Raw genomic sequence first — 27557 nt, 5'->3', positions numbered from 1 at the left:
TGGCTTCTCTTTAATTTTTGTCTGTATCTCAGTACTTCTGTGGACATTCTGTTATCCCATTGGTATGGGTACTTCCAACACTAGTGCAGATAGCAATCCATCCATGACTTTTCATTCTGTACTGTTCTTGCTCATTTGTTCCCATAATTACTCTGGAGAGGTCTATCCAACATGATGGATTAAAAAAAAACTTAAAAAAAACCTTTCATATATCAGTAAAACAACAAAACTTTTTTGTTGCAGTGGATGGAGCACCAGCCTTGAAGTTGGGAGGATCTGAGGTCAAATTTGGTCTCAGACACTTAACACTTCCTAGCTGTGTGACTCTGGGCAAATCACTTAATCCTAATTGCCTCAGCAAAAAAAACAAAACAACAACTACAAAACTTGAACTATTCATCTGTTATCCTTTGCTCTCATTACCTTTTTAAAAAATTCATACTTGTCCTTGGTGATATCTTAAACTTAGTTCTGTGCATTCATTTTATTTGATGAAATTCTGAGCTAAACAAACTTTAATGGATCTATAATTGTATTGATATAGGTGCTCCCTCCAGTGGTACTGTTTAAAACTCATCTTTGCCTTCTCATTCTATGTAATTCTTGTCCTTATTTTTCCATAAACTCTTCTTAGTGTGTTTATACAATGTGCTAACAGATTTCCTCTAGGTTTTTATATATTCCATAGGCAACAGTACATCACAGGGATCCTTTTGTTACCCCTTGTTGTTACTACATGAAAATCCCATTTTTCCCAATAAGATGTTTCCTGGAGTGTCTCTTTTGTACTTTTCTTGTACATGTCCATTATTGTTAATATTCTAAGACTTGTTCTGCCTACCAAACATCTCTCCATTGCCTTTTGTCAACCATCACTCTGGAGATTTGCTGCTCTATGATGTGTCACTGGAAGAAATATTTGGATAAAAGAGATTGTTTTTAAGGTCAACAAATAGTTTGTTGCAGAGCAATCTCCCAAATGCAACTCAGATTCCACTGCCTTGATAGGACCATCAATGCTTATGTTCCTTGTTGAGACCCAAAAGTCACTACTCACCATGCTGTTATATCAAAGTAGGACCTTTGTGGAGGAAACTAATCTTAAATGCCTCACAAGTTAATAAATGTCCTGAAAAAGTTTTCCTTAGTTGACCAATGTCACACAATCAACATAAATGTTCCTTTAGGGAAACATCTCTCCATTATAATGTTGATTCCATTGACGTCCATCCCTGTAATTCCACTTTAATAATATTATTATTATCTAGTCTAGAGTTTCCAAAACTAATAAAGCTACATTTTACATCAATGCTCAAACTAAATTTATAGAAGTAATAAATGTTGTTCTGATGGGATCTGGAATACTCTCAGGATGAAGAGGCAATTGAGAAATTAGGAAAGCCCCCAAAAAGGATTGAACCCATTTTAATATCCAAATTAACCATATAAAACTTTTCAAAATAAGATAATTTCATAAATAGTATTCTTTAGAAGAAATGTGAACATGACAAATTTCTCATTAAAAAAAAAAAAACATTTCAAGGGGCAGCTAGTACAGTAGCTCCAGCCCTGACATCAGAAAGACCTGAGTTCAAATCTGATCTCAGACACTTAATACATCTTAGCTGTGTGACCTTGGGCAAGTCACTTAACCCCAATTGCCTTAGCAAAAAACAAACAAACAAAACACATTTCAAATAAAGTCATAGAATTCAGAAAGGAATCTAGAGATCATCTTATAATATAAAATCTTGAAATCTCTAGATTAGAAAAAATGTCTAAGGTCATTTTATGCTTATCCAATATGTTTTAAGAATCCATCCTTCCCGTTCTGCTTCAAAGTCTGCAGGGACATCCCTCTGTCTCCTGGGGCAGTGCATTCCATTTTTCAAGAGCTCCTACTGTTAGGAAGCCCTTCCTTAAATCAGCTTCTCGGCAACCTTTGCCTATTGCTCCTAATTCTTCTCTCTGAGGTAGAAGAGAATACAATTGTCACATCCCCTATAAGTCTTCTCTTCTCCAGAAATGACCTAGTTTTCTCACTATTCTATTTGCTCTCTTCAGGACTGGCTTGTGATTAACCTTTCTAAAAATGTGCCACCTAAAAATCAATAGCCCAGATTATGGTCTGATCAAAGAAGAATAAAAGTGAACTTTAACCTCCCCTTTTTATGTACCATGTTTCTTTTCATGAGTCATTCAATTTAATAAACATTTATAAAGCATTTACTATGTGCCAGGCACTGTATTAAGTGCTAGGGATGCAAAAAGAGGCAACATTAGTGCAGTTTATATTAAGGTAGTTTTATATAATTATAATTGATATTCATAACCATAACTCTTAGTGATATAGCTAAAGTGAAGAAAATTAATTATGTTCCATGTGATCTTAGTGTAGTTTATTCTAGTACCTTGAAAATTGGTAATAGAATATATATCAAAGCTCTCAGTTAAACCAGAATATATAATTAAACTGAATAATTCAGTTCTCAACTATTCTGAATAAAGGATCACTATAGTTGTCATAAATTTCAATTAAAGAGTCAAGTAAATTGTGTTTTAGTCCTGACTCTGCAAATGATATGTACGCTGAAGAAACAAGTAAATCCTTTATTTGAATCTATAAAAATTAGGTAATAAAGTTTGCTTTCCTTTGAATGAAGTTTTGATATGCAGAATTATGATTGAGTGAAAGTGTGAAAAGAGGTAAGAGTTATGATGACCCAAGTTTTTTGGCCTATATTCATTATGTGGGGGAATCTTTCTAGATTTGCCACAGTAATAACTTGGCTTTTCCACATAGCCCTTACATATCTTCAGCAGATCAACAATAATCTCTACTACCCAGGTTCTAGCCATATAATCCTCTCATTTTATAGATGCAGAAACGGGGGCCCAAAAACTTCACCCAAAGGAAAATCTATAATACCACTTACTTTAATACCTGATCTTGACTCCATTTTCAGAGTTCACATTACATCAGGCTTCACAAATCACCAGATTTTGCTAAGGACAGCCTGGGAAACATAGACATTTCTTTTTCTCTCTCTAAATTCTTATTGTTCAATTTTTAATAAAATCAAAATACATGTTATAGTTTAGAATCATTGAATCTATTTATCCACTAAATTATAAAATCAGACCTTTTCAGAAAAAAATGGGAATCCAAAATGTTCCATGTATTATTATTTATGCTTGGACTGTGGTTACAGAAGGGTCTGAGAAAAGTTCCTCCTAACAGCTAAGAAACCATTCATTTCTATCAGAAATTGGTAGCGTAAACCTTCAACTGATGAAACTAATATAGACAACAGTAGATAGTGCCAAAGTAGGAGTCATTGTTTGCATTTATTTTTGGAACACATTTTGGAAATGGTTTTTAAAACAGAATTTTTTTCTAGTTGTGTTTTGTTTAGATGGTTTTAAAGTTTGTTCAGCTCCTCTGAGCTAACAGGAAATAAAGGTGATGATCCAGCTCAGAATCATATTGAATTGGCAGGAAGCTTGTGTTGAAAATAATAATCTCAGCAAGCCTTAAATCAAACATTTTCCTCCAGTAATCCAGATAGGTTTTTGTAATCATTTCATCTTGACCTCCTTTCAACTACCTCTACATCTGACAGTGATAATAGTGTTTCTTAAGTGAGAGTGGATTTACTTCACTAACTACTGTGATGCCTTATTTGAAAACTATTTATTTGTGATTTTTTAAAAAAAAATCACATTGATTTCCAAACATACCTTATCTCCAAACAAACCTTCACAAAAACAGTTCAGAAAAACTGACCAACACAATGATCATTATCAGTCAATCATCTTTCACCTTTTTCCTAAGAACAGAGAGAAGTATGTTTCATCACATCTTCTTTGGGACCAAGACTGATCATTACAATTAATTTTAATTAAGTTTTTTCATGTTGTCTTCATTTACATTTTTATAGTTATTATATGTGTGATTTTTCTGATTTTGCTTACTTCACTCTATACCAGTTTATATCATTACAAGTTTATCCAAATTCCCCTTACTTGTCATTTCTTACACCTTTTGCCTTAAAATAATAACTGGTATGAAATGATTGTAGCGCTCCTTCCTTTCTTAAGCCTTTCTCCACAGGTACCCTCAATCAACCCTTCCAATCCAATCCAATAAATCACGTGCCCTTGAGAATCTTATAACATAAAGGGAGAGACAATACATAAAGGGAATCAAGAAAGTGGAGGAGGAAATAGAATATCAAACATGAAGGTGTCAAGAAAGATCCTTTCTTTCTCTTCATACTCCTTTCCACTCCCCCCCCCTTTTTAGCTGAAAAGCTTTATCTCCCCATTATTACTTTACCCTCTTAGAGCCTTTCACACCTGCCCTTTTTCTAAGCCACAGTGGGGAGGAAGTGCACAGTGAAAAAAAAAATCAGTATACAAATTCACAGGACAACAGGTGGTTGTAACCAGGACTAAATTTAACCATCTCTGAGAGTTCCTGGCCTGCTAACTAATTTTACTCCTATGCACATTGGAAGGGTTTTGTAGTCCAAAGTTTTGCAAGGCAAGTTAAATACGGACACTTCCTCCTTCTGTGACCTGGATACTGTTCTTTTCTTGCCACAGCATTCTGTCCTATGCATATTACTAGACATGCTGATAAAGGATTTAAAATAGTCTTTTCTCCTTGTATCCATGTATTTCATTTCTAGGATTTGATGCCAAAAGATGAAGTGACAAAAAACCAGACTTACTTCTCTTATTGTTTGAGAGGATCTAAGATTGGAGCCTTCCTAGTTGTCAACATTAAATTTATTAAGTTTGTCAAATTTGGAAAAAATTCTTGGAAAATAAAAAAAAAATTCTTAAAATGGTGAAGCTACATTTTTGAATTTCTAAAATAATGAAAGCATAGCTACTTTATTAAATCCTATTACTGCATTCATTCTTGTATAAAAAATAATTTTGCATTCACATTTTGTATTCAAAAATCAATATTTCACTATTAAATAATAATACTTAAAATCAATATGTTAAATTGGTGTCATTCTCAGCTCCTGTTCCAATGTTCTGATGATCAAGGGCAATCCATAGGGATAGAGGAAGGAATCCAAAAAGGAGTGTTATTCAGAAAAGAATAAATAAGAGGTTATCTATAGGATGAAAGTAGATTGTAGATGCATTTTTAAACTTTCCTTATTTTTCTTGAAGGTTATTTTTATCAATGTTTTTATTGACATCATGACTATTATGGAAATATTTTGTATGACCACACACATATAACCTATATAGAATTGCTTGCCTTCTCACTGGGAGATAGACACTCTCTACAGCAGTGAAATCATAGGTCCAGTTTCCATCCCAATCCTTTTCCCATCATCAATTTTATTATTACTGTATACCCTCAAAAATATCAATAATAATTGCTCATTTATTTTTAAAATTTTATTTTATTTTCAGTACACAGAACAAAACATGCATATCCATAACACAGTACAATAAAAAAGATAATTGCACATGAAACTACAAATCTACCATTTACAACTTGCCATTTCTTCTAAATATACAACAAAGTAATCATGTCAATTTCTTTTTTTTAACTCTCTTTTCTTCCATTCCTTTATACCTCCACTTTAGAGATGACTATCATTAGACACAAATAGGTATAAACATATGTGTGTGTGTGTGTGTGTATGTGTGTGTGTGTGTAAAATTATTCTATACATACTTCTTTTTGTCAGTTCTTTCTCTGGAGTCAGTGTCTTTCTTCATGTCTTTTAAATTTAATTTGTATGTTTATAATAGTCAAGTTAGTTGCTCAAAATCATTTTAAAACAATATTGCTGTTACTGTATTCACTGTTCTCCTGGTTCTGCTCACTTGATTTTTCATCATTTTGTAGAAATCTTTCAATATTCTTCTAACATCAATGAGTTCATTGATTCTTTTTTTTTTCCTAAATTTTTTTTTTATTTTTTCCAATTACATGTAAAGATAGTTTCCATTTTAAAAAATAAGATTTAGAGTTAGCAATTTTTTCCCTCTCGTAAATGGCAAGCTATCTGGTATAGATTACTCATGTACAATCTTATTATTCATACTTCCATGTTAGTCATATTGTGAAAGAAGAAACAAAACAAAAGAGAAAAACCACACATACAAAAACAAAAAAAAAAAACCAAAAACAAAAGCAAAGTGAAAATAGTCTGCTTTGATCTGTAGTCAGACTCCATAATTCTTTCTCTGGATATGGATAGCACTTTCCATCACAAGTGCCTTAAAATTGACTTGGATCATTATATTTAAGCCATTACTTGTAACAAAGATTAAAATAAAATAAAAAAAGGCAACTTAATGACATGAACCCATTAATCCTGGCTGGCCAATATAGGTATCCCTCTCTTATCAGTTTGCTCCCCCCTTTACAGGGTAAGAGAAGCATTTTTCACTTCTTCTCCAAGACCAAGCTTCTGGGTTACTATGATGACCACAGTTCAACAGTAGTTATTTGTACTTTCCATTTGCATTTTTGCAATCATCCTCTTATTTTTTCCCTCATTTTGCTTATTTTACCCCACAACAGGTAATATAAGCCTCCCTTTTCTTCTCTGAATTTTTTTCATATGTGTGTTAATTTTAATTTTAGCATTATTTATTTATTTAATATTTTCCCCAGGTACATTTAAAATAAAAAACTTTTTTGGATTTGTTTTAAAAATTTTTGAGTTCTAGGTTCTCTCTCTTATCCCCATTCACAATTGATTTCATCAATTCTTGTAGTAAAATAAATAGCATTCCAAATAAGCTAATTTATAAAGATAATGCTTGGCAAGTACTTTATCTTTTTCCTCACAGTTATCCTACAAGGCAGGTACTATTTCATTTTTATTTTATAGCTAAGGAAACCAAGGCTGGGGTTAAGTGACTTACAGAAGATTATATAGCTAATATCAGGTAGAATGGAAACCTGGACCCTTCTGATTCCCAATCCAGTTTTCTCCACTGTATCTTAAAGCTGCCTGAATTCAACCTCCCTATTCATACTTAGATTCTACTGCTTCCTAAAGTAATTCATTTACTGTAGCCATGCAGCCTTCATTTCTATTCACATCCCTCATTCTAAGCTTAACATATGTTATTGGCTTGTTTCAGGAATGGCTTCCTCCCATCCCTTCTGCCTGGAAATACCATCCATACTTCAAAAGCCATCTCAATCCCCTGTTTTTCCATGAAACTTCTTCTAGCTACACCAGGCTATAATGATCTCCTTCTTCTCCCAGCTCCTGGACATTTTAGAATATATTCCCCTTTTTGGCTATCTTATCATTTATTACACTGCTACTTGATTGTTTCATATATGAGTCTTATCTCTCCAACACCAGGGAATAGTATTAGTTCTCAGTTCACTTGTTTGGAATTCCAGGTGTCTCACATATATATTTTTAATATCACAAATCTAGACAGATAGCTAGTCTTAAAATAGTTATTAAATGGATGAATGAGCTATAGCTCACTTTTCACATCTAACATAGCAACTTCCCCAATTTTACCAGTGTATTTCCCTCTTTCAAATATCAATGACTGATTTTTCCCTTTTGTTTTTAGGGTACATTTTATTCTAAAAACTTTAAAGAGTAGTGGTACATTTTAAAAAAGGATTAGTGGATAATTGTTTGTAGTTTATACGTTTATGTTAAGATCATGGGCTTTTAGAATTGTAAAGATCTTTAGAGATCACCAAATTTAACCTAAGGAGAGATCCAAATTATTTTCACTATGGTTAATGTGGAGATGCGTTTTGCAAGACATCATATGTATAATGGGTATTGCATTTGTTTCCTGCTTGATAGGGTGGAGAGGTAGTGAAGGGAGGGGGCAAAATTTTGAACTGAAAATATTTTTTTAAAATAGCACAGGATGTGGAGTCAGATCCCAGTCCAACAACTTCCTCACCAACTGTCCAAAGCCCTCTCTCTGGGTTTCATTTTCTTTATCATTAAAATGAGGTGTCTAAACTGCATGGTTCTAAAACCCCAGCTGGTTCTAAATCCTGTAGTTTTTAGTTTAGAAGCTAGAGAACTGCTCTGGATATGAGTCTCTTCATGTGAGTGTCGGCTATTTGTTATCTTGGTTTATTTCTCATACTAATTTTGCACTTGCTGTTTTGTTGATTGAATGGATTTATGTTGAAATAACATCTTCCTGAAACAATGCAGGAAAAAAATAGGAAGAGGGAGAGCAGTTCAGACTTATGAAAGGGCTAGAATTGTGTTGATTTTTAGTGGTTTTCCTGATTTTAATTTAACCAATATTGTGTAATAGCAGTATTTAAATCTTGTGCATTTTGACATTCTGTGAGAGAAAGTTAAGCTGAGCAAACATTTAATCACTGCCAATACTCAGATTTGCCACAAATTATATACCTGTGTCCATAGGAAATATCAGCCCACTTTTAAATTAAGGCATTATCTCAATCTACTATTTCCAATCCTACTTTTCCCAAAGGGTACAATCATAACAAATTTGAAATAAATCCCATAGGAAAGAAGATAGATTTCACTTTTAAGTAAAAAGTATGCCGTCTTGTTTGAGTGACTCATACCAACTTGGATGTCTGATATTTTTACAGGAATTGCCTATCTCTTTGCTAAGGCATACCTGGTTTCCAAGAAACCTCAGTATCTGGACACATGTATCCGGTGTGGGGAGCTCACGTGGAGAAAGGGTCTGTTGAAGAAAGGACCTGGAATCTGCCATGGTGTCGCTGGCAGTGCCTATGTATTCCTCCTGTTATACAGACTAACTGGAAACTCCAAATATATCTACAGAGCACAAAGGTCAGCAGTATTTCCAAAAAAATTTATTTTTTTCCAATTATGTTGGTTCCATTGAAAAACTACAAGGCTATAGCTTGCCTGCTTTAAGAAATGGAAAGAAAATTAGTGATGCTGGGTGCCCACATCATCTCAGATTCCTAAGTGCATGATTGGTCTATTTGCATCATTCATCTACTCTATACCTGAATGAGGAAAGGTGATAATCATCCTGTCTGATCTGACACTGAAGGGTAGAAGTGATTTATAGAATAAAAGGGTCAAAGCTATCTGGAACTATATTTTCTTTTTTGAATGGAGTTGGAGTAAAGATTGTTTTTTTCTATCAAAATTTCAGGAATGTACCTTCAAACTTGTCATTATAAATGTCTAAAGGTTTATGAGTTTGTCAAAAACTTTTCAACCTATTCATGCTTTTCATTTCTGTTATCTGTCCTAGCAAAACATCCAAATGTTTATTACCCTTGTTGTAATGTTTCAAGACTTGTTTTAGTCCACTTAGTGAGTAGTAGAATTGAGAATGGAGAATGGGAAATTTGGAAAGCAACCAAAACTTTAGTATCTGAGCCCCAAATTCTACCTACTAAATCATAACACCCCTCTTTTAATGCAGAATTTAGATCCTTTTATCCTTCAAGCTAAAAGCTTTTACCTTTTACCACTGAGAAGGTACATTCTTTATCTACAAGACAACATACAAGTAAGATGGTTTTGTCTCATTTATATTTCCCCCTTGTCTCTACCATTTATCATGATCACCAGGTAATAAGTACAGAAACATCTCATCTATCCAGAATTCAGCCATTTGGTAATACCTATAACATAGCCCCAAACTAGTAAATAAATAGGAAAAAAAAGCATCTGAGTATCTAGGGTAGATATTCCCAAGTCCAGGTAATTTTCCCAAAAGGAAACTATGAGGCAGGTACATGGTTCAATACCTAAAATGATGGTCCTGGAATCAGGAGGAAAAGTTCAAATCCAGCCTCAGATATTTGACTCCCTATGTGATTCTGGGCAAGTCATTTAACTTCTTTCTATCTATAAAAAGCAATAATAAAAAGGCTTGTTGTGAGCATAAAATCAAAGTATATTTCTTCATTGCTTTGCAAATCTTAAAATACTATATAAATGTTAGCTATTATTATTTGACATATTTATACTGAGGTCTGTTATCTGTTGAGTGGACCCAAGCTTATTAGACATATCAAATTAAGAGAGAAAGTTGTGTTTATTCTTAGTTCTTGAAGGAAACCATGACATCAGGGAGGTGAGGTCATGACATCAAGTGAGTTGGATTTAAGTGAGGGAGGTCTGTGCAAAATCACCTGCCTCACTTTCCCCTCCAGAGCCATCTGGATCCAGTGGCAAAATATAGATCAGAATAGCTGGAGATGGCCCTCGGGAGGGAAGGTAGGTAGAAAGGAGAAAGACTCCTTTAGACAAGCAATTAAGGTGCCCAGTGAGCCACAGGAAGCCTGTCTGGACCACATAGTGGTACATTATGGTACAGATATCATTTTTTCAAGATATCATTCAATACTTCAGAAATCTATTATTATATTACATATATTAAATATAATTAATAATACACATTAATGTGTACATTATTACATCTAATAATTAGATCTATTATTACATCATACATTAGGTATGACTTCCAATAATGTACTGTCAACTATTTACAACTTATTTGACAATCATTGAGAATTTTTGTGGCTGAAAAATTTATTACTCTACAGCTAACCTGACCTTTATGAACTTAGCTTGACTGGTCCTCATAGAAGTCATATAGCCTATTCCCAAGCCCTCCTTTGAAGTCTTAAACTTGCAATGTGCTTGGAAAGCCCAAAGTTACTTATAAACTAGTAAGAAATATTAGAGTAAGCCTTGGAGAAAATTTAAAGATATCACACTAATAATTGCACTTGGGAAAATAAAGTGCTTCTCTTATATGTAGTTTTGCATTTCTGTTAGACATGGGTACTGATTTTGTAACTGGAGTTGAACAGTCAGAGCTTTGTCCCAGAATATTGAACTTGAAGTATGTCACATTACATTATAACACTTAAGTCCTCCGGCAAAACAGACATGACAGAAATTAAAAGCTAGTTAGCAAAAATAATTAGTTAAAATAGGAAGCTACTAGGCAGACAGGAAGGTGTAAGATCCTCCTCCATCCTATTTCCTCACAGTACTCTTGCCTCAGGAATGATATTTGCCCCAGATATAAAAATTCCTAGTTGTGGCTCTGATGGACACTTGGTGGTAGCATCTATTAACCCTGAAATATGATATACAATAGCACATGGCAAAAGACTCGGGGCCTTATCTCAGTAAAATAAAACAACCACCTCGAATATGTTTGTGATTTTAGTTCTTGAAGTTACTTTGAAGGTTATCAATCAACGTTTTTCATAATATTACAGTTAGATCTATTCCCACTGAGATTTGTAAGGAAGATGTCTTTGAGATGATGGAATTTCTCCTGGATCATGACACAATAGTATATACATCATTGGAAAGTAAATTACTATATCCTCCTGAGAAAATGAAGTGCATAATTCCATTTTCCTTTGGAAAAGTTTATTAAACTATTGTCTTATAAAAACCATAATTAACCTAAAAGTAATGTTGGATGGAGAATATGTTGCTCCCTAAGAGTCTTAATCTTTATTTGTAAATAGCAATTGCTTTTTATTCTGGCCAGAAATTCTGAGGGTCCTCCCTTCTCAGACTGATCATTTTGTGATGACAAATTAGCTCATCTTTTGTTTCAATTCTTACCTAACCTTTATTCACTGAATGGTTATTACCTAGACAAACTGAGATCTAGAAAAGATCTTGGCTTAAAAAGGCCGAGGTCTCCCACTGCATCCTAGGTCATTGCCACTTGTCTTGACGTATATCTTGCCACTGGGCTTTCTCTGGAGGAGAGAGTATGGCTATTGACTTTCTGAAGCTTTGTCTCAGTTAAATCCAATTCATTTAAGACGTCGCTCCTCTTTGAGAATGAAAGATGAACAATAGGAGACATAAAAACTAAACACAGCAACTCAAACTGCATACCACTCTAGGACCATTTAGTAAGTAGTCCTAGACTTCTATAGGCCCCAAGAGAAGCAGTGTAAGATAGTATAAACTTCAATAAAGATATTCATTAAAATGATCCTGAATCATCCTGAAAAGTTGAAACTGTGCTCAATATCAGCTTTAAGTCAGAGAAGTATATAGTATAGTTTCATTTCAGTTAATTTTAAAAATGCCAAGAAAAACACTTCTTGGTGAACAATGGATATGCCCCTCAGTTACTGAGGACAATGTATCAAATTCAGAAATAAGGGCCCTTAAATTATACCTAAAGATCCCAGCAGGCTACATATTGATTGACAAATCTACACTATTGAATTGATTTTCAGTCTTGTCCAATTCTATATAACCCCATTTGGGATTTTCTTGGTAAAGACACTGATTTGCCATTTCCTTCTCCAGCTCATTTTTACAAACGAGGAAACTGAGGCAAACAGGGTTAAGTAAATCTCTGAGACTAGATTTGAACTTGGATCTTCCTGATTCCAGGCCTAGAACTCTAAACACTGCATCATTTAGTTGCCTTAGAAAACCACATATACATATATATTATATATGTAATAAATATATACCTATATACACAACAGATATACACACATATATATGTAATATATAATATAAAATATAACATTTGTAATATAATATGTAATACATAATTTATAATAATAAAATATAATATATAATAATGAAATAGAATGATATATTAATATATAAAATGTAATAATAATAAGTATATTTGTATATACATATATATGAATAATAAATCAATACATTAAAATCAGATAGGAATTACATTTTAATGTTGTTTAGGTCGTCCTTGGGAGTGTTGTGGGCCATATGGTTGATACCTCTGATCTAGAAATAGCTTTTCAATATTATGTCTCCCTCCTCAAAGAATCAGATAACCAAAGCTGCATTAGGCATCCCTGAGTTTGTAGCACTTGTTTGATGGGAACCTTTCATTTAGACTGAAAGATTAGCTCCATCTCATACTCATTTAACACTTAATATCCATGAAGACACTGTCAGAAAAGCTTCCCATCACAGCAGTCAGATTTTGTCCTTTGGGTCCACATTAACAGCTGTCCTGTGGTTACTATTTCATGTTGGTCAATCAAATGCTGTCTATCCATGGTACAAAAGTAGATAACACACAGAAATGAATTAAAGTGACAAGTTGCTTTCTTATCTAAAGGTCACATAGACAGAAAGAGACAAAAAAATATCTTATACAAGAACTGGAATATGGAGAAAGAATAGTCCATTGTAAGGAAGGTGGAAAAGAAATAAAAATAGGGAGAGGGATTTGTTTTTTGTTTTAAAAACTTATATAATTGTGCTATTGAATTCTTAAAATTAGAAGAAGCAGTTAGATAAAGATGAATATTATTTGAAGATGACATTAAGAAACCAAAGAGAAGCAGACCTTGCAACGGGCACTATTTGTCTGTCTATCAGTGTTCTTTTAGGTAGAAGCCAAAAGATCAAAGGTGAATAGTCTGTAGACTCTTTCTCTGCTGTTTTGATGGCACGATTCCAAGAATAACTCATTTTTTTTTTCTGAAGGTTTTCCTAATCTGCCTTCAAGGTCCCCATTATCCCCCCTCCCCAATAATAGCAGAAGGCCTTCCCTACCACTGAGCTTTAGAAGTCTTTCCCAGATACTAATGAAGAACCAAGGGAAAATCTCTTATTTATTTACTAATCTTATCAGTTCTTCCTCTACGCAAATGCCTTATAATTGTTGTTTGTTCATTTCCCCCTGTGCCAAATCCTCTGGTTTTTGGAAACTTTTAAAAAGTTGGTTTTTTTTTTTTTTTTTTTTTTTTTTACCATGTACACAATAACTTAAACACATAAACACCCCCCCACACACACACAAAATAAAATGGTACTCTGATTATAATGAATACACTTGACCCCAAAGAACTGGAAAAATGTACCCTCCTTCCTTTCACTGCTCAGGTGGTATGGATGTGGAATGTTGCATATATTTTCAAATAATCAAATGTTGGCTCTTTTGCTTGCTTTTTTCCTCTTACTAAATCTTTGTTACAAGCAATATTTTAATAGGTAGGGCACAGGCAAGAGATATATTTAGAAACAGATATGATAAAGGAAACAAATGTTGATAAAAGTAACTAAAATTTTTAAAAGAGGAAGAGAACACACCATCAAAAATGTTTTGTAATACTTCTTCCTCCCCGTATCACAATCATTTTTTGGGAAAAAACTCAAAGTGAAAAAATAAAACCTCTTCCAACTTGAGACTAAGCTTCCTTCTAACCAACGAAGAAAATGTAGAGCAGACAATGACTGAATCAAACCATGTTTATAATCCTCTATCAGTAAATGAGAAGAGAATTTTTTTCATTATTTGCTTTCTGGATAAGAGGCAAAACGTGTAGCTTTTTAAAAAATTAAGTAGTATTAAAAACATGTTTTATTGATAAATTTTTAGTTTTACATTAAGTACTGTTCCCATTCTTTTTTCCCCTCCAAGAGTCATCCCTTCTTTATAATAAGAAAAAAAGGAAGGACAAAAAAAAGAACAACAACAAGTCGACATTCAGTAGAATTAAAAAAACAAAACAAAACAAAACCAAAAAAAAAACAAAACAAAACAAAAACAAACCAATTCTGACTTGATAGATCATGATTCAAACCTATGAACCCCTGACGTTGTAAGGAATCAGCAGAAAGTATCTTCTCATATCTTTTTTTTGGGGAGGGGTCCAGTTGGATCATTGTAATTTTGTAGCATTCAATTTTTTTTGTTATTTTTCTCATTTATGTCATTATAATCATTGTGTATATTGTTTTCCTAATTCTACTTACTTTACTCAATATAGTTCACTTAAGTCTTTCCATGCATTCATCAAATTCATTGTTTCTTACAGTATAACATTTCATCTTATTCACATATTTTTTATTCTTACCAAAATTTCTCCCTCGCATTACAGTTATTCAAGATTCAAAATCATTCCACTTTATATCTCATGCCATAATAATTATGGCACCATTTGTTTTTTCTTTTTCTGTTCTTTAACTGAGAAAATAACTTAGAAATCAATAAAAATGATGATTCATTTCAAATCTGACTCATTCAATTTATTCATATCTTGGATTTTTCTCAGAGGTTTCCTGAATTCTGCTTAACTGGATCCCCTAAAGAGGCAATATGATACTGTTTAACATATATTGGATTATTTGCCATCTAAGGGAGAGAGTAGGGGGGAAGGGAGGAAAATTTGGAATGAGAGTTTTTGCAAGGATCAATGATGAAAAATTATCCATGCATATGCTTTGAAAATAAAGCAAGTATATGCTTTACTCAATACCTTTGATTGAGTTATATCAAATAAATATTGATTTAAATATTTAAATTTTTAAAAATAAAAATAAAGACGTTACATGATAGTAAGTTAAGGAAGTTTTGATTTGCTTGGAAGGATACTCATGCAGTAGTTAGAATGAAGGTATGTTTCTTATCTGTTAGTGAATTATGTGTGTTTCAGACATTGTCCCTACTTTCATTTAATTTTATGTTTGTAAAGACTTGCTTCAATCTGCCCATTGAGCAGAATTGGAAATGCAGCAAAGTAACCCAAACTTCAGCATCCTTGGCCCAAGTTTTTCTCTGGAATAAAGCTCTAAATTCTTTTATCTTACAAGCTAAAAAAGTCTTTTCTTTATTATGGGACAGCATACAAGTAATACGGATTTGAACTCAACTTCCTGACTTCAGATCAGGGCTACGTTCATATGTTTATGGGAGTAAATTTATACGTGTGTAAATATTTATGTATATTTATATAATATTTATATTTACATATATTATATATTTACATACATATGTATATATGAATGTATATACACACGCATGAATCTGGATCCATATCCACACATACACACACATACATATGCATTCATGCACATGAGTGTGTGTATGTGTGTGTCCTTGTGTGTTTTTGCACACACAGCAGGTATTGAGGAGCACTTAGAGCTTGGTCAAGCATCTAAGACACTGAGGTTATCGCCTGCTTTTTGGGTCGTTGCCCATCATTCTGATTTTTGCCTTGCCAGCTGACTTCAGTGACTCAGGAGCAGAGAATGTGCAATTCTGCCTCAATTAAATCCAGGCTTGGGCAAGTCCGGGCATCATTCCATGATGTCACTGGTTCTCTGAAACAAAGGACAAACAACATTCTTCTGCTCCTGCTCTTTACTGACCTCCTTCAACTCAACCTGCCTTCTGCTCATCGCGCACGGTGTCCCATTTCTGTCACATAGGAAGTCTTGGCTAAATGTTGCTTCATGCTAATCTTTTCTGGCCGCTGCTTGATATTATTTTATACTGTATTTACTATACTATATTTATTTATTATACTACTATATTATATTTATATTATACTACAGGGACTTGCTCTATTTCCAGTTTCTTTCTTCAGCTAAATTGCCCAGCAGAGAGTCAACCTTTTCCTTAGGAGGAATGGGCTCTGCCATTGTTCTATCAGTGTCAAACCCAGAGGATTTTCTGCCATCCCTCCTTTAGAGATAGCAGAAATCCATCACAATTTGTCATTGAACTAGGAAAAAAATCAAAGGTTTCTCCTTCTAAAGATCTGTTTATTGCTCTGAGCCTTGGCCAGAATGAACATATTCTTTACAAGAGGAAGTCCCTTTGCTTCAAGTAACATGCTCTGTGAAACAAAGACCCGGGGTCATTCTAGGTAACCAGCGACTATAGATATAAAATCTTGTTGATTAGTTGTTTTTCAGTCATGTTCAATTCTTCATGATCCCTTTTGAAGTTTTCTTGGCAAAGATACTGAAGTGACTTGCCATTTCCTCCTCCAGTTCATTTTACAGATGAGTAAATTGAGGCAAACAGGGGCAATAGATTTGCCGAGAATCACACAGTCAGTGTCTGAGGCGAGTTTTTTTTTAATATTTTATTTTATTTATTAATAACTTTATATTGACAGAATCCATGCCAGGGTAATTTTTTTTACAACATTATCCCTTGCACTCGTTTCTGTTCCGATTTTTCCCTTCCCTCCCTCCACCCCCTCCCCTAGATGGCAAGCAGTCCTATATATGTTAGATATGTTGCAGTATATCCTAGATACAATATATGTTTGCAGAACCGAACAGTTCTCTTGTTGCACAGGGAGAATTGGATTCAGAAGATAAAAATAACACGGGAAGAAAAACAAAGATGCAGATAGTTCGCATTCGTTTCCCAGTGTTCTTTCTTTGGGTGTAGCTGCTTCTGTCCATCATTTATCAATTGAAGCTCAGTTAGGTCTCTTTGTCAAAGAAATCCACTTCCATCAGAATACATCCTCATACAGTATCGTTGTCGAAGTGTATAATGATCTCCTGGTTCTGCTCATTTCACTTAGCATCAGTTCATGTAAGTCTCGCCAGTCCTCTCTGAAATCATCCTGCTGGTCATTTCTTACAGAACAATAATATTCCATAACATTCATATACCACAATTTACCCAGCCATTCTCCAATTGATGGGCATCCATTCAATTTCCAGTTTCTAGTCACTACAAACAGGGCTGCTACAAACATTTTGGCACATACAGGTCCCTTTCCCTTCTTTAGTATTTCTTTGGGATATAAGCCCAGTAGAAACACTGCTGGATCAAAGGGTATGCACAGTTTGATAACTTTTTGGGCATAATTCCAGATTGCTCTCCAGAATAGCTGGATTCGTTCACAACTCCACCAACAATGCATCAGTGTCTCAGTTTTCCCGCATCCCCTCCAACATTCATCATTATTTTTTCCTATCATCTTAGCCAATCTGACAGGTGTGTAGTAGTATCTGAGGCGAGTTTTGAACAGGAAGACTCATTTTCCCGACTCCAGGCCCAGCACTCTATCCACTTCATCACCTAGCTGCTTTATTTAAATCTTTTTACTGGTCACCAACAGGAGACCATGGTTGATTTAAAGTCAGAAAGTCTTTTTAATTGCTTATTTAACTTCTCAATTGCTAACTGTTCCCAATCACCATTATTTAATTGCTATTTTTATCAAGAAAAAAAGAGGGGAAGGGCAGAGTTTAGGGCTGACCAGTGATTTCTTAACTCCAAACTCTTTTGCTTTCCTATGCAAATGTGTGGAAGTGTAAAAGTCTATAGTAATAGACTTATCTGTGGGGCAAGGACTTTATCTGCCCCTGGTCTTGCTGCATTCTGGCCCTTCACATGAATATTTGGTCAGCTCTGAGCTGTAAGCAGAAGCAAAGGAGTCAATGAAAGGAGAGAAATTAAAGATGTCTGAAAGATGGAGAATAATTCATAGAGCAAAGCACTTATAAAAATGGAAGAGAAAAGTATCAGATACTCAGATATAGGAATTAGCTTTGCAAATGAGGCAGTCCCCCTCTTCCTCTAAGATAGAATGGACTGAGGAAGTGAAGATAAATTCTGTACCTTCATGCAGTATTATGTGATACATAACATATATTTGCCTAATGGATTCAATGGTATAAATAATAGTCTAAGCTGACATGATTTTGTTCTGGTTCTATTTCATATGAGTCTTTTTTTTGTGCTTTTGGTCCTTCGTCAGGAAAATAGAAATACTGCTTGGCATGTTTTATTATATCTGTGCTTCTCAAGATTGTCACAGATATTAAAGAAAAATTATCTATGATCTTTTTTCTTTTATCCTTCTTGGATTAAAATTCTTCCATTAGAAATAAAGCATGAATATGAAATTCAATAATCCAGCTAAACCATTTACATATTGAAGCACATGCAAAATAAAAACAAATGATCCAAAATAGATTCAAACAGAATCCCTTTTTATCTTCTGAAATTACTGTAAAGGTCTTGCCTATTTACTTTAAGTAGTTTTCATGGAAGCCCAAATGTTAACAAGATAAAATAGCTAATGAATCTTATATAACTCCTTATGAAGTTGTTAAACAACATGACATTTGAGCAAATGCTGTTTAAATGGAAAAAAGTTTCCATAAGCTTTTTAGCATCCAATATATCAATTACCATTTTTCTTCTTTATAAAGAACAAAGTGGTCCAGGCAATGAACAAAAGGAAAAAAAAAAAACTAAATTTCCAAATTAATTCATTATGATTGTGTCTCCATCGTGAAATATTTTCATACTGATCATTTTTTTTCCTCTAAAAAAATAAAAATATGTCTTGTCTGGTTTTGGTGTTGGGATCTGATGCCATAAAGGGCAGCTAGGTGGCAGAGTGGATAGAGCACCTGGCCTGGAGTTGGGAAGACCTGAGTTCAAATATAGCCTCAGACAATTACTAAGTGAGTCATCCTGAGCAAGTGATGTAACCCTGTTTACCTCAGTTTCCTCATCTGTGAAATAAGCGGGAGAAGGAAATGTTAAACAATTTTAGCATCTTTGCCAAGAAAATTCCAAATGGATCATAAAGAATCAGACGTTTTGAAATGACTCAACAGCAAAATTTGACACTTAAAAGTTTCAAAACTCGTCTTCTTTTAAGATCACATATCCCTATTGTTAAAGAATAGATCCTAAAGTATAATCTGGAACCTTTTCTCATAACAGAGATACCCTGTCAGTTACAGTGAAAGTGTCCCCAGAGGAAGGTGAGAAATTTCTTTTTAAAGAAACATTTATAATATTAACTTACTGCTATTGGGGTGAACAAACTATAGCTACTGTTTTTTTTTTTTTCTGCTTGAATTGAAGGGGAAAGAGTTATCATGGAATGTCAAATTGCCTTGCTTTGTAAGCAATGAAATTACTTAGATTTGCTTGGAAAAAATGGTAGTTTGGTACAAAACATAGCAGCAGCTACTTAATTATTTTGTTAGATTTCAAGACAGGACCTACATTCATATCCCAGTTCTGACAATGGCAATCTACTTTGTTTCTATTTCTTTGATAACTAAAAAAATGCTGCTGTAAATATTTTGTTGTACATAATAGAACTTTTCTTTTTATTAATGCTCTCCTTAGGATATATGCTAGCAATGGATTCTTTTGGTCAAAAGGCATAATAAAATTATCATCAATCATTATCATCAATCATCAATAATAACAATTTGCAAATATCTTCACAAAGAGGCAAAATCTTGATTCTTTTGAGGCTTATATCTTCTACTTACAAACATTTGTTATTTTTATTGACCAGATATGTTTGCTTATACCCTGTATTTACACCATTGTTTTGAATACTTTGAAGAAATGATTTCACAATTAACTTTAAATCCAGAAATATTAACTTTCCTCCAACATCATAGTACCTTGTTCCTTCCCTATTATTATACTATTATTTATTAATAATAACAATATATTATTAATATACCATGTATATATAAATATTATTATAACAAAAGCTTGCATTTACATAGCACTTTAAAATTTGCAAAGTGATTTACAAATATCTCATTTGATATTCACAATAACCCCAAGAGATAAATGTTATTACTATCCCCATGTTACAGATGAGGAACCTGAGACTAGGAGAGATTAGGTGATTTGCCCAGGATTGCACAACTAATAAGTTGTCTGAAGCTAAATTTGAATTCAACTCTTAACAGACTCCAGATCCAGCATTCTACCTATTAAATCACCTGACTAGCTTTTATTTTCCCAAATCTAATTCCATTTTTTCTAAGTGGAAGCAAAGATAATAGCCAAACCCTTATTTCACAAGAACAATAGCTTTTTTCTCATCTCTGTGGAAAGGAAATAATTAAACTTGAATTCACTAGATGTTACACAGCCCAGGTACATGAAACAAATAACCCAAAGCCTTCTAATGTGGAAATTCTCATTAGCAAATTATTGATGTTTTTTATTTTCTTTCTCTCTCAGGTTTGCAGAGTTCTTGTTTACGGAAGAGTTCAAAGCTGGTTCCCGAGTCCTGGAGAGTATCTATAGTCTGTATGAAGGCTTCTCCGGAACTGTGTGCTTCCTGATTGATCTGCTCCAGCCTGGTGAGGCTGAATTCCCTCTCTTCAGCGTCTTTGTTTAGAAGATGACAATCACCAGTGAGATCGTGCAAAAGCATCTGGGATTTTCCTTTAGCATACAAGGAAGGCAATTTATATATAAGCCAGACTTAGCGGTATCACTACCACTAGCCTTAATATTGCTGGGGTATGGGATGGGGGCAGCGGTGGGAGAGAGACAGACATGTTGGGGGTTTTAATGATGGCAAATGATGCTAGACTTGAGAGGGAAACCTGCATCTTTTTTTTAAAAAAAATTACATTTCTTATAAGCTTAGAAGTTTATCTGTTTTAAGGAACAAACACAAGATCAGAAATAAAGAAAAAGGGGAGAAACGTGAATTACCTTTCAATTGGTAGCATGGAAAAACAAGTGAATATGAAATATAAAAATATAAAAATATATGGAGGTCCTAGAGAACTAAACAGTTGTGGGAGCTCCCCACCCTTAAATCTAAGAACAAAGACAATCAAAGACTTCTAAAGATGAAACTTTGAAAAAAGGGTAAAGCTTTCTGATGGATGAAAAAACAATATCTTGTTGTTTTAAGTCTTGTGTTCTATACTTATGGAAATATTATTTTTACAGAATAGTTATGTCTGCCCAAAGCCTGTATTTGTACTATTGCCTTGGGCACTTTGAAGAAATGATTTCACAATTAATTCTAAACCTAGAGATGTTAAGTTCCCTTCAACCTCATAGTGTATGATCCCTTTCCCTTTCACTAAAACAAATAGAAATGCACATAAACTGTTTTAGCTTAGCAAATGTAGCAAGTGTCTTTGTCAAGTACTTTTCTCTGTTTTGATGTGTTAAGGGTATTTGTCTAGTAATTGAATTTTAATTCAACAAACATTTGTGAAGCTACTCTGTGCAAGGCACCATAGAAGGTGTTAGTATGCAAATAAAAAAGAAAAACCTCAGTCCCTATTCTCAGGAGTTTACAGTCTGGTCAAGGGGATGGAAACTGTATACAGCAATTATAATACAAATTAAACTATCAGAAACTGTATGGAAGAGGTCCAGCAAGATGAAGTGAGAGATTAAAAGAGACAGGGGTTATTTCTTGCTCAGAAAAGCAGGAACAAGATGAACCTTGAAAGAGAAGGATTTTGAGAGCAATGATATAGATCAATTTCAGTCATGAGGCATAAGAATATTTTTAATAATATTTTGAAGTGTGTAATATCTTTTAGCATATTAGTTGAATTTTAAACTATTGGTCAATTCCCCATTTCAATACTGGAGTAATCAATTACAGAATCATGTTTTTATTAGCTTCTGGTAGGATATAACTGACTCAGTATCTTGGTCAGAGATCAAAAGAGACTTCACATGGTGAACCTGGGTAAAACACTGCTCTCAGTAAAATTAATAGTTTAGACTGTTTCACTTGTCTCCCTAGGCATCTATTCAATAAACGAATTGCTCCAGAACTTTAAAGACAAGCTTTCAGGGAAGTGTAAATCCTGCTGTGAATACATAGAAATCTTAAAATAATTCTAGTATGGACTTAGTTGCAAAACATTATAGGCCACAATAGGATTTTTAATGCACCCATGTACTTTGTTATTTAATCTTTTTAATCAATAAAAATCTCCTTTCTTTCCCATCTTCCTCTGCCATTAGTGAGGAAAATAGATAAAAACTAGTATCAAATATTCAGTCAAGCAAAAAAAAATCCTATATTGGCTATGTGCAATAAATGTCTCATTTTTATATCCTGAGTCCATCACCTCTTTGTTGGGGGACTGGGGGTGGCTAATGTGCTTTATTGTAGGTCCACAGAAATTATGATTGGTCATTGCATTGATCAGAAATCAGATTCTTCAGAGTTGTTTGTTTGTATAGAATTATTGTCATTTTATAAATTGTTTTTCTTTTTCTCTTTATCTGTACACTTTTGTGATGATCAATTTTCTATAGTAGGGTGGTGAGAAAACTGAAAATTCACCTATATTTTTAGAACTCAATACACAGACAGTTATAATTGAGAACCTACTAAATATAAAATTCAATGCTATTGCAAATGATAAGATACTGCAATTGTGCAAAAAGAACTGATAAGATACACCAATTTATAAGTTACAGCATACAAATACCCTTAATACAAAGAAAGTTGTGTTAACCACAACTCCACTCGCTCCAGATAATAGGTTAGCCTGAATTTGGGACCTTAGATTTAATACTAAAAGAGATCTGAGAGGCCATGTAGTTTCTATTCCTTATTTTACAGACGACAAAACTAAAGCTCAGGTTAATTGACTTGCCTGAAGCCAAACAGGTAGTAAGCATGAGAGATGGGATCAAATCTATATGATCTGACTTGAGACATTTTCAATGTACCATGCTCTTTCCCTAAGAAATAAATGACTTCTATCTTTACATCAAAGTCATAACAGCTAAATAGCTGAGCAAAACCAGTTAATATAGTGACTATTCCCAAATGGATATTTAGCTTTCTGCACATGGGGCTCCTTACCTCTTGACAGAGAAATATGTTTAAGTGTCTGGTCTCTTAAGTCAAAATGGATCATTACATTTCTTCAGAATTGTTTTTTTTAATTGTTCTTTTCATTTATGTTACTATATTCTCTTAACAACTATCTTAATTTTCAATAGAAAAACCGTATTTCTAAGCAAACCTCATATCCAATAACTTGTTCTCCCTTGCATTTTAGTTATTTATTGCTCATTACTCATTAGTTATTATTCATTACAAGCCAAAACTAAATTTTAATGTAATTTTTTTCTATAATTGAATAATCATATTTATAAACACAGACCTATACATATTGCTTCAAGCAGTAGTTTCAGTTCTGGGGTATTAGGAAACAGTAATTCTTGGGTACAACTTAAAACTTGTTTCTTCATAACAATTCAGAACATTCAAATAACAATCAAAGCAAACTATAAAATTTTTAAACTTTTACAAAATTTTCATGAAAACTTCATGTTACCAGCTTGGAATTCTCCATTATTTCATTCTATATCTGGTTGAGTACCCTCCTTCAAGATAAGGAACTTTATTGTTTTTATAAGAACATAGTGGGGGAGATTATTTCTAGGGAACTATGATATGTTAAGCTTGTAAAATATTTCAATTTGATCAATCTTGTTTTAATAACCAAAGACTTGTTTTTTTTGTGTAACAGTATGTCTTCTGGAATTATAGAATGTTGTCTTTAGAAGCTTTTAAAGGCTTTTTCACAACTAGAGGTACAAGTCTAATATTACTCAATAGTAGTCAAGAAAGATTTTAAAATCTGATTTCTGAAGAATCAGAGCAAAGGAATGAAATAATACTTTATATTCCATTTAGATCAGGGTAGTTAGACAGCCCATCCTACTACTATATTTGTTTGCCCCAAATAAAGTTGTAAATCATCCCTTCCTCTCCACCCTCCCCAACCCCCCCCTCCAGCTTCAGTTTTGCTGTTCACTGTTCACTGTTTCGTACTGGGAAACCTTGATTTCTTCCTTTCTAATGTGGATGGTTGGGTTTTGATTTTGGAAGTGGTTCAGTTGTTTAATGATATCTATTAGGGCATTTTCTCAATCAAGTAAATGAGAGAGTAAGGTAATATTATCCATTCCTGATATTCCCGATAATGCAGTGTAATTATTAGCTTAATGGCATTTCTTAGTTGAATTTAAGCTTTTTCCTTGACTCACCTCTTAATGTTACCTGACCAAAGAGCTCCCATGCTTCAATCAATTCATTCCTTGTCATTTTGGTTTCTTTAGACAGTAAATCACAATGGTTTTGAATATGCTTGATAGTAGTCAAGTAAAATATGTTTATTTGTGATTGAAACTACATAAATGGATTTTGCAAATATATATGTGTATATATATATATATGTATATATATATATATATATATATAACTCCAATTTTTATTGTGTCTATTAGATACAGAAAAAGAGCCATGTTCATGAATTTCCAGTCTCCTTAGTGTATTCAATATTCTAAACATGACACTGCTCTTGGGACTTAAAAAAAGGTCCAAAAATATGATGAGATCTCCCTTCCCCACACTGTGCATGCTCATAATAAGCTTTTTAACTTTGGTTCATCACTCCTGTCTTGTTTCCATAGAGTTTCTGTTTGTGCATAGTATACACACAATTTTCTTACCCTCACAAAGGATATTTGCATTAGGCAGAAATCATTCCTGCATAGATGGAGATCTGTTAAAATGCAAATATTTGTTTCCCTGGGAGCAAAGTATTCAATCTGTACCAGAACCTACTAGAAGTCTGCACACCCATTCTGCAGAGCCATTAAATTCCATTCAGTTTAATAAGCATGTATTAAACTACATAGAACAATACTATCCCTTTTCCCAACTGTGCCACTGAAAGGGGATCCCTGAAACAGGCATTCATTGAATTTGGCTGATGAGGCTAATTCAAAGCAGAGAGTTGTCTGACAGGTAATCAAAGCCCAAATTTGACATGTCCCTGTTTGGAGACCTGGATTAGTTACCAATTGTGTGTCTATATCACCTTTTAATAATTAGCTTACTATTCAGAGCTCTACCTGATCCAAATGAGTTAGTAAGTTTTAAATGGACAAAGAAGATAAAAATAGAGAAAGGAAATAGAACCATGAAAAACATCATGGCTCACAGTTAAGAGAAACCCACTTTGTATTTCAGAAGTTTCAGGAAGCCCTGTCAGGTATTTACTTATTTATTTATATTAAATGATTTATTCCCCTTCTATTTGCAAAGAATTTGAGCTATCAGAGCAAGAATGAATCAGGACAATTTAAACAAAACAACTAATAGAATCCAAAACCATTCATAAAAAAGTAAAGAAGAAGATCTTTAGGCAATTGGAAAGTCTTAGTTTCTCCAGTGAAATGGTGAAATTAAATTCGATTTTCCTCATTGTTTGGGCAAATAGGAAAAGTTCTCATTATCTGATCAAAAAAATCCAAGGGCTAGATGGTGCAGTGGATAGAGCACCAGCTCTGCAATCACCAAGAGGACCTGAGTTCAATCCTGACCTCAGATACCTAATACTTATTAGCTGTATGACCCTGGGCAAGTCACTTAATCCTATTTGCCTTGCCCCCTTCCCCCCAAAAAAATCCAGTACCTTTTCAGTTGTCAGAAACAGGATTAGAATTGATAGCAAACATATATGGATATATGTTTATCCACATATTTGTATATATATATATATACATATGTATCTGTTTCTTGATCATATTTAATGTCAGCAATAATTTCTGTTCATCTTCTTGTTTCTCTAATGGAGACTTGGAGTCTCTTTTGGAGTCAAGTAATTCTTTTCCAACAGAATATAACGCCTTGAGGATAGGGAATGTTTTCATTTTTTGGTCATTCTCTTCTTGGTATCTTGCCATATTTTCCCATTTGTATGGATTCAAGTTCAAATGAGACTTTAGCTCCTGCTAAAACCTGAATTCATACAAATGAGGAAATAAAACTTGTCTACTTGTTTTCTCAATAAAGAAAACTTGGCTTCTTGTTTTAACATATAGTTCTAAAATTTTTTAAATTACTAAATTAAATGTCTCCGTGCCCATACCATATTTCAATCTATCTCCTTAAAGGATAATAAAAAATCATGAGAACTTCGTTTATGAGGCACTTTCATATATATTAGCAAATTTGGTCATAACAACCTGGGAGGAAAATAGGGCAGATATTTCCATCCATGTTTTACAGCCCAAAGTCACACAATTAATAACTGATTCTGATGTTCTTGTATTTGTTAGGCTCTTTAGTGTGTGTATGTGTGTGTGTGTGTGTGTGTGTGTGTGTATGTGTGTGTGTGTGTTTTGCAGAAATCTATCATTCCAGTGAAGTGAGGGTAGATCTACTGCAGTAAGGTTTTCTCAAGTTAATAAAGAAGATGCTCTAGGGGAACAAAATGGGACTATACTGAAACTAGTCATTTGAAGTGCTTCTCATTATGTAGTGTCAGTTTAGACTTTTCAACTATATGTGAAATGGGACCATTTTTGAGCACACTGCTACCTTTCTCTTCCTTTCTTTATTAACAAGGAAAGTCTGTCACCTCATGTTTATAATTTCTTCTAGATCACTAGAAAGGACATTTGATTCCTTTCCCTTTAAAATGGAAAGGTCTTGTGATTTTAAAGACATCATTTTGTTATATATATATAAAACATCATTATGTTATAGCCCCAGAAAATTTTAGAACACAAATTGAGTTTTCATTATATGTTGTACCTAAACGGTTGAATTCAGCTCTTTATTCATTCCCTCCTTCCCTCCACTTTTTTGTCCTCCTTTCAATTTCTCACAAATAGACTGTGTCAGCTTTCACCATAATAGTTTTACCTGATTTCTGGGAAAGGTATCCTGGAAGCTGTTACTGATGGTCGAAATGGATTGCTAAAAGAAAGACATTGGATTCCTCCTCTGCACCCCTCAATTTCCCCAGATGCCAAAGCATCATTTTTTGTCACTCTCAATCAAATAAGAAACGCTGCCTACACCTTTTTATTTGTTTATTTCAGATCTGACAATCCCCAGTTTTATAAACATGACTGAATCATCTGAATATTTATAATAGATCTACAGACTTAGGCCTTTATTAATTTCCAAAATAATCTTTTTTTGTGTTTCCTTTGCGATATCAATATTCTAAAGAGAGAGAGAG

The 27557-nt window shown here is 33.7% G+C and overlaps 1 protein-coding gene across 1 annotated transcript in view; it reads left to right on the top strand.

The window, feature by feature from the left end:
• The window catches only part of LANCL3 (LanC like family member 3), a 99947-nt gene extending 77336 nt beyond the window's left edge, over positions 1–22611 (top strand). Inside the window, exons 4-5 of the mRNA XM_051985047.1 lie at positions 8612–8819; positions 20755–22611. Coding sequence (XP_051841007.1) covers positions 8612–8819; positions 20755–20914 — 368 coding nt within the window. The 3' untranslated portion in view covers positions 20915–22611. The remainder of the gene's footprint in view (positions 1–8611; positions 8820–20754) is intronic.
• The last annotated feature ends 4946 nt before the right edge of the window (positions 22612–27557 follow it).

The sequence above is a fragment of the Antechinus flavipes genome, chromosome 3 (assembly GCF_016432865.1).
Source record: "Antechinus flavipes isolate AdamAnt ecotype Samford, QLD, Australia chromosome 3, AdamAnt_v2, whole genome shotgun sequence".
Lineage (NCBI taxonomy): Eukaryota > Metazoa > Chordata > Mammalia > Dasyuromorphia > Dasyuridae > Antechinus > Antechinus flavipes.
This window is presented reverse-complemented; position numbering and strand designations above follow the sequence as displayed.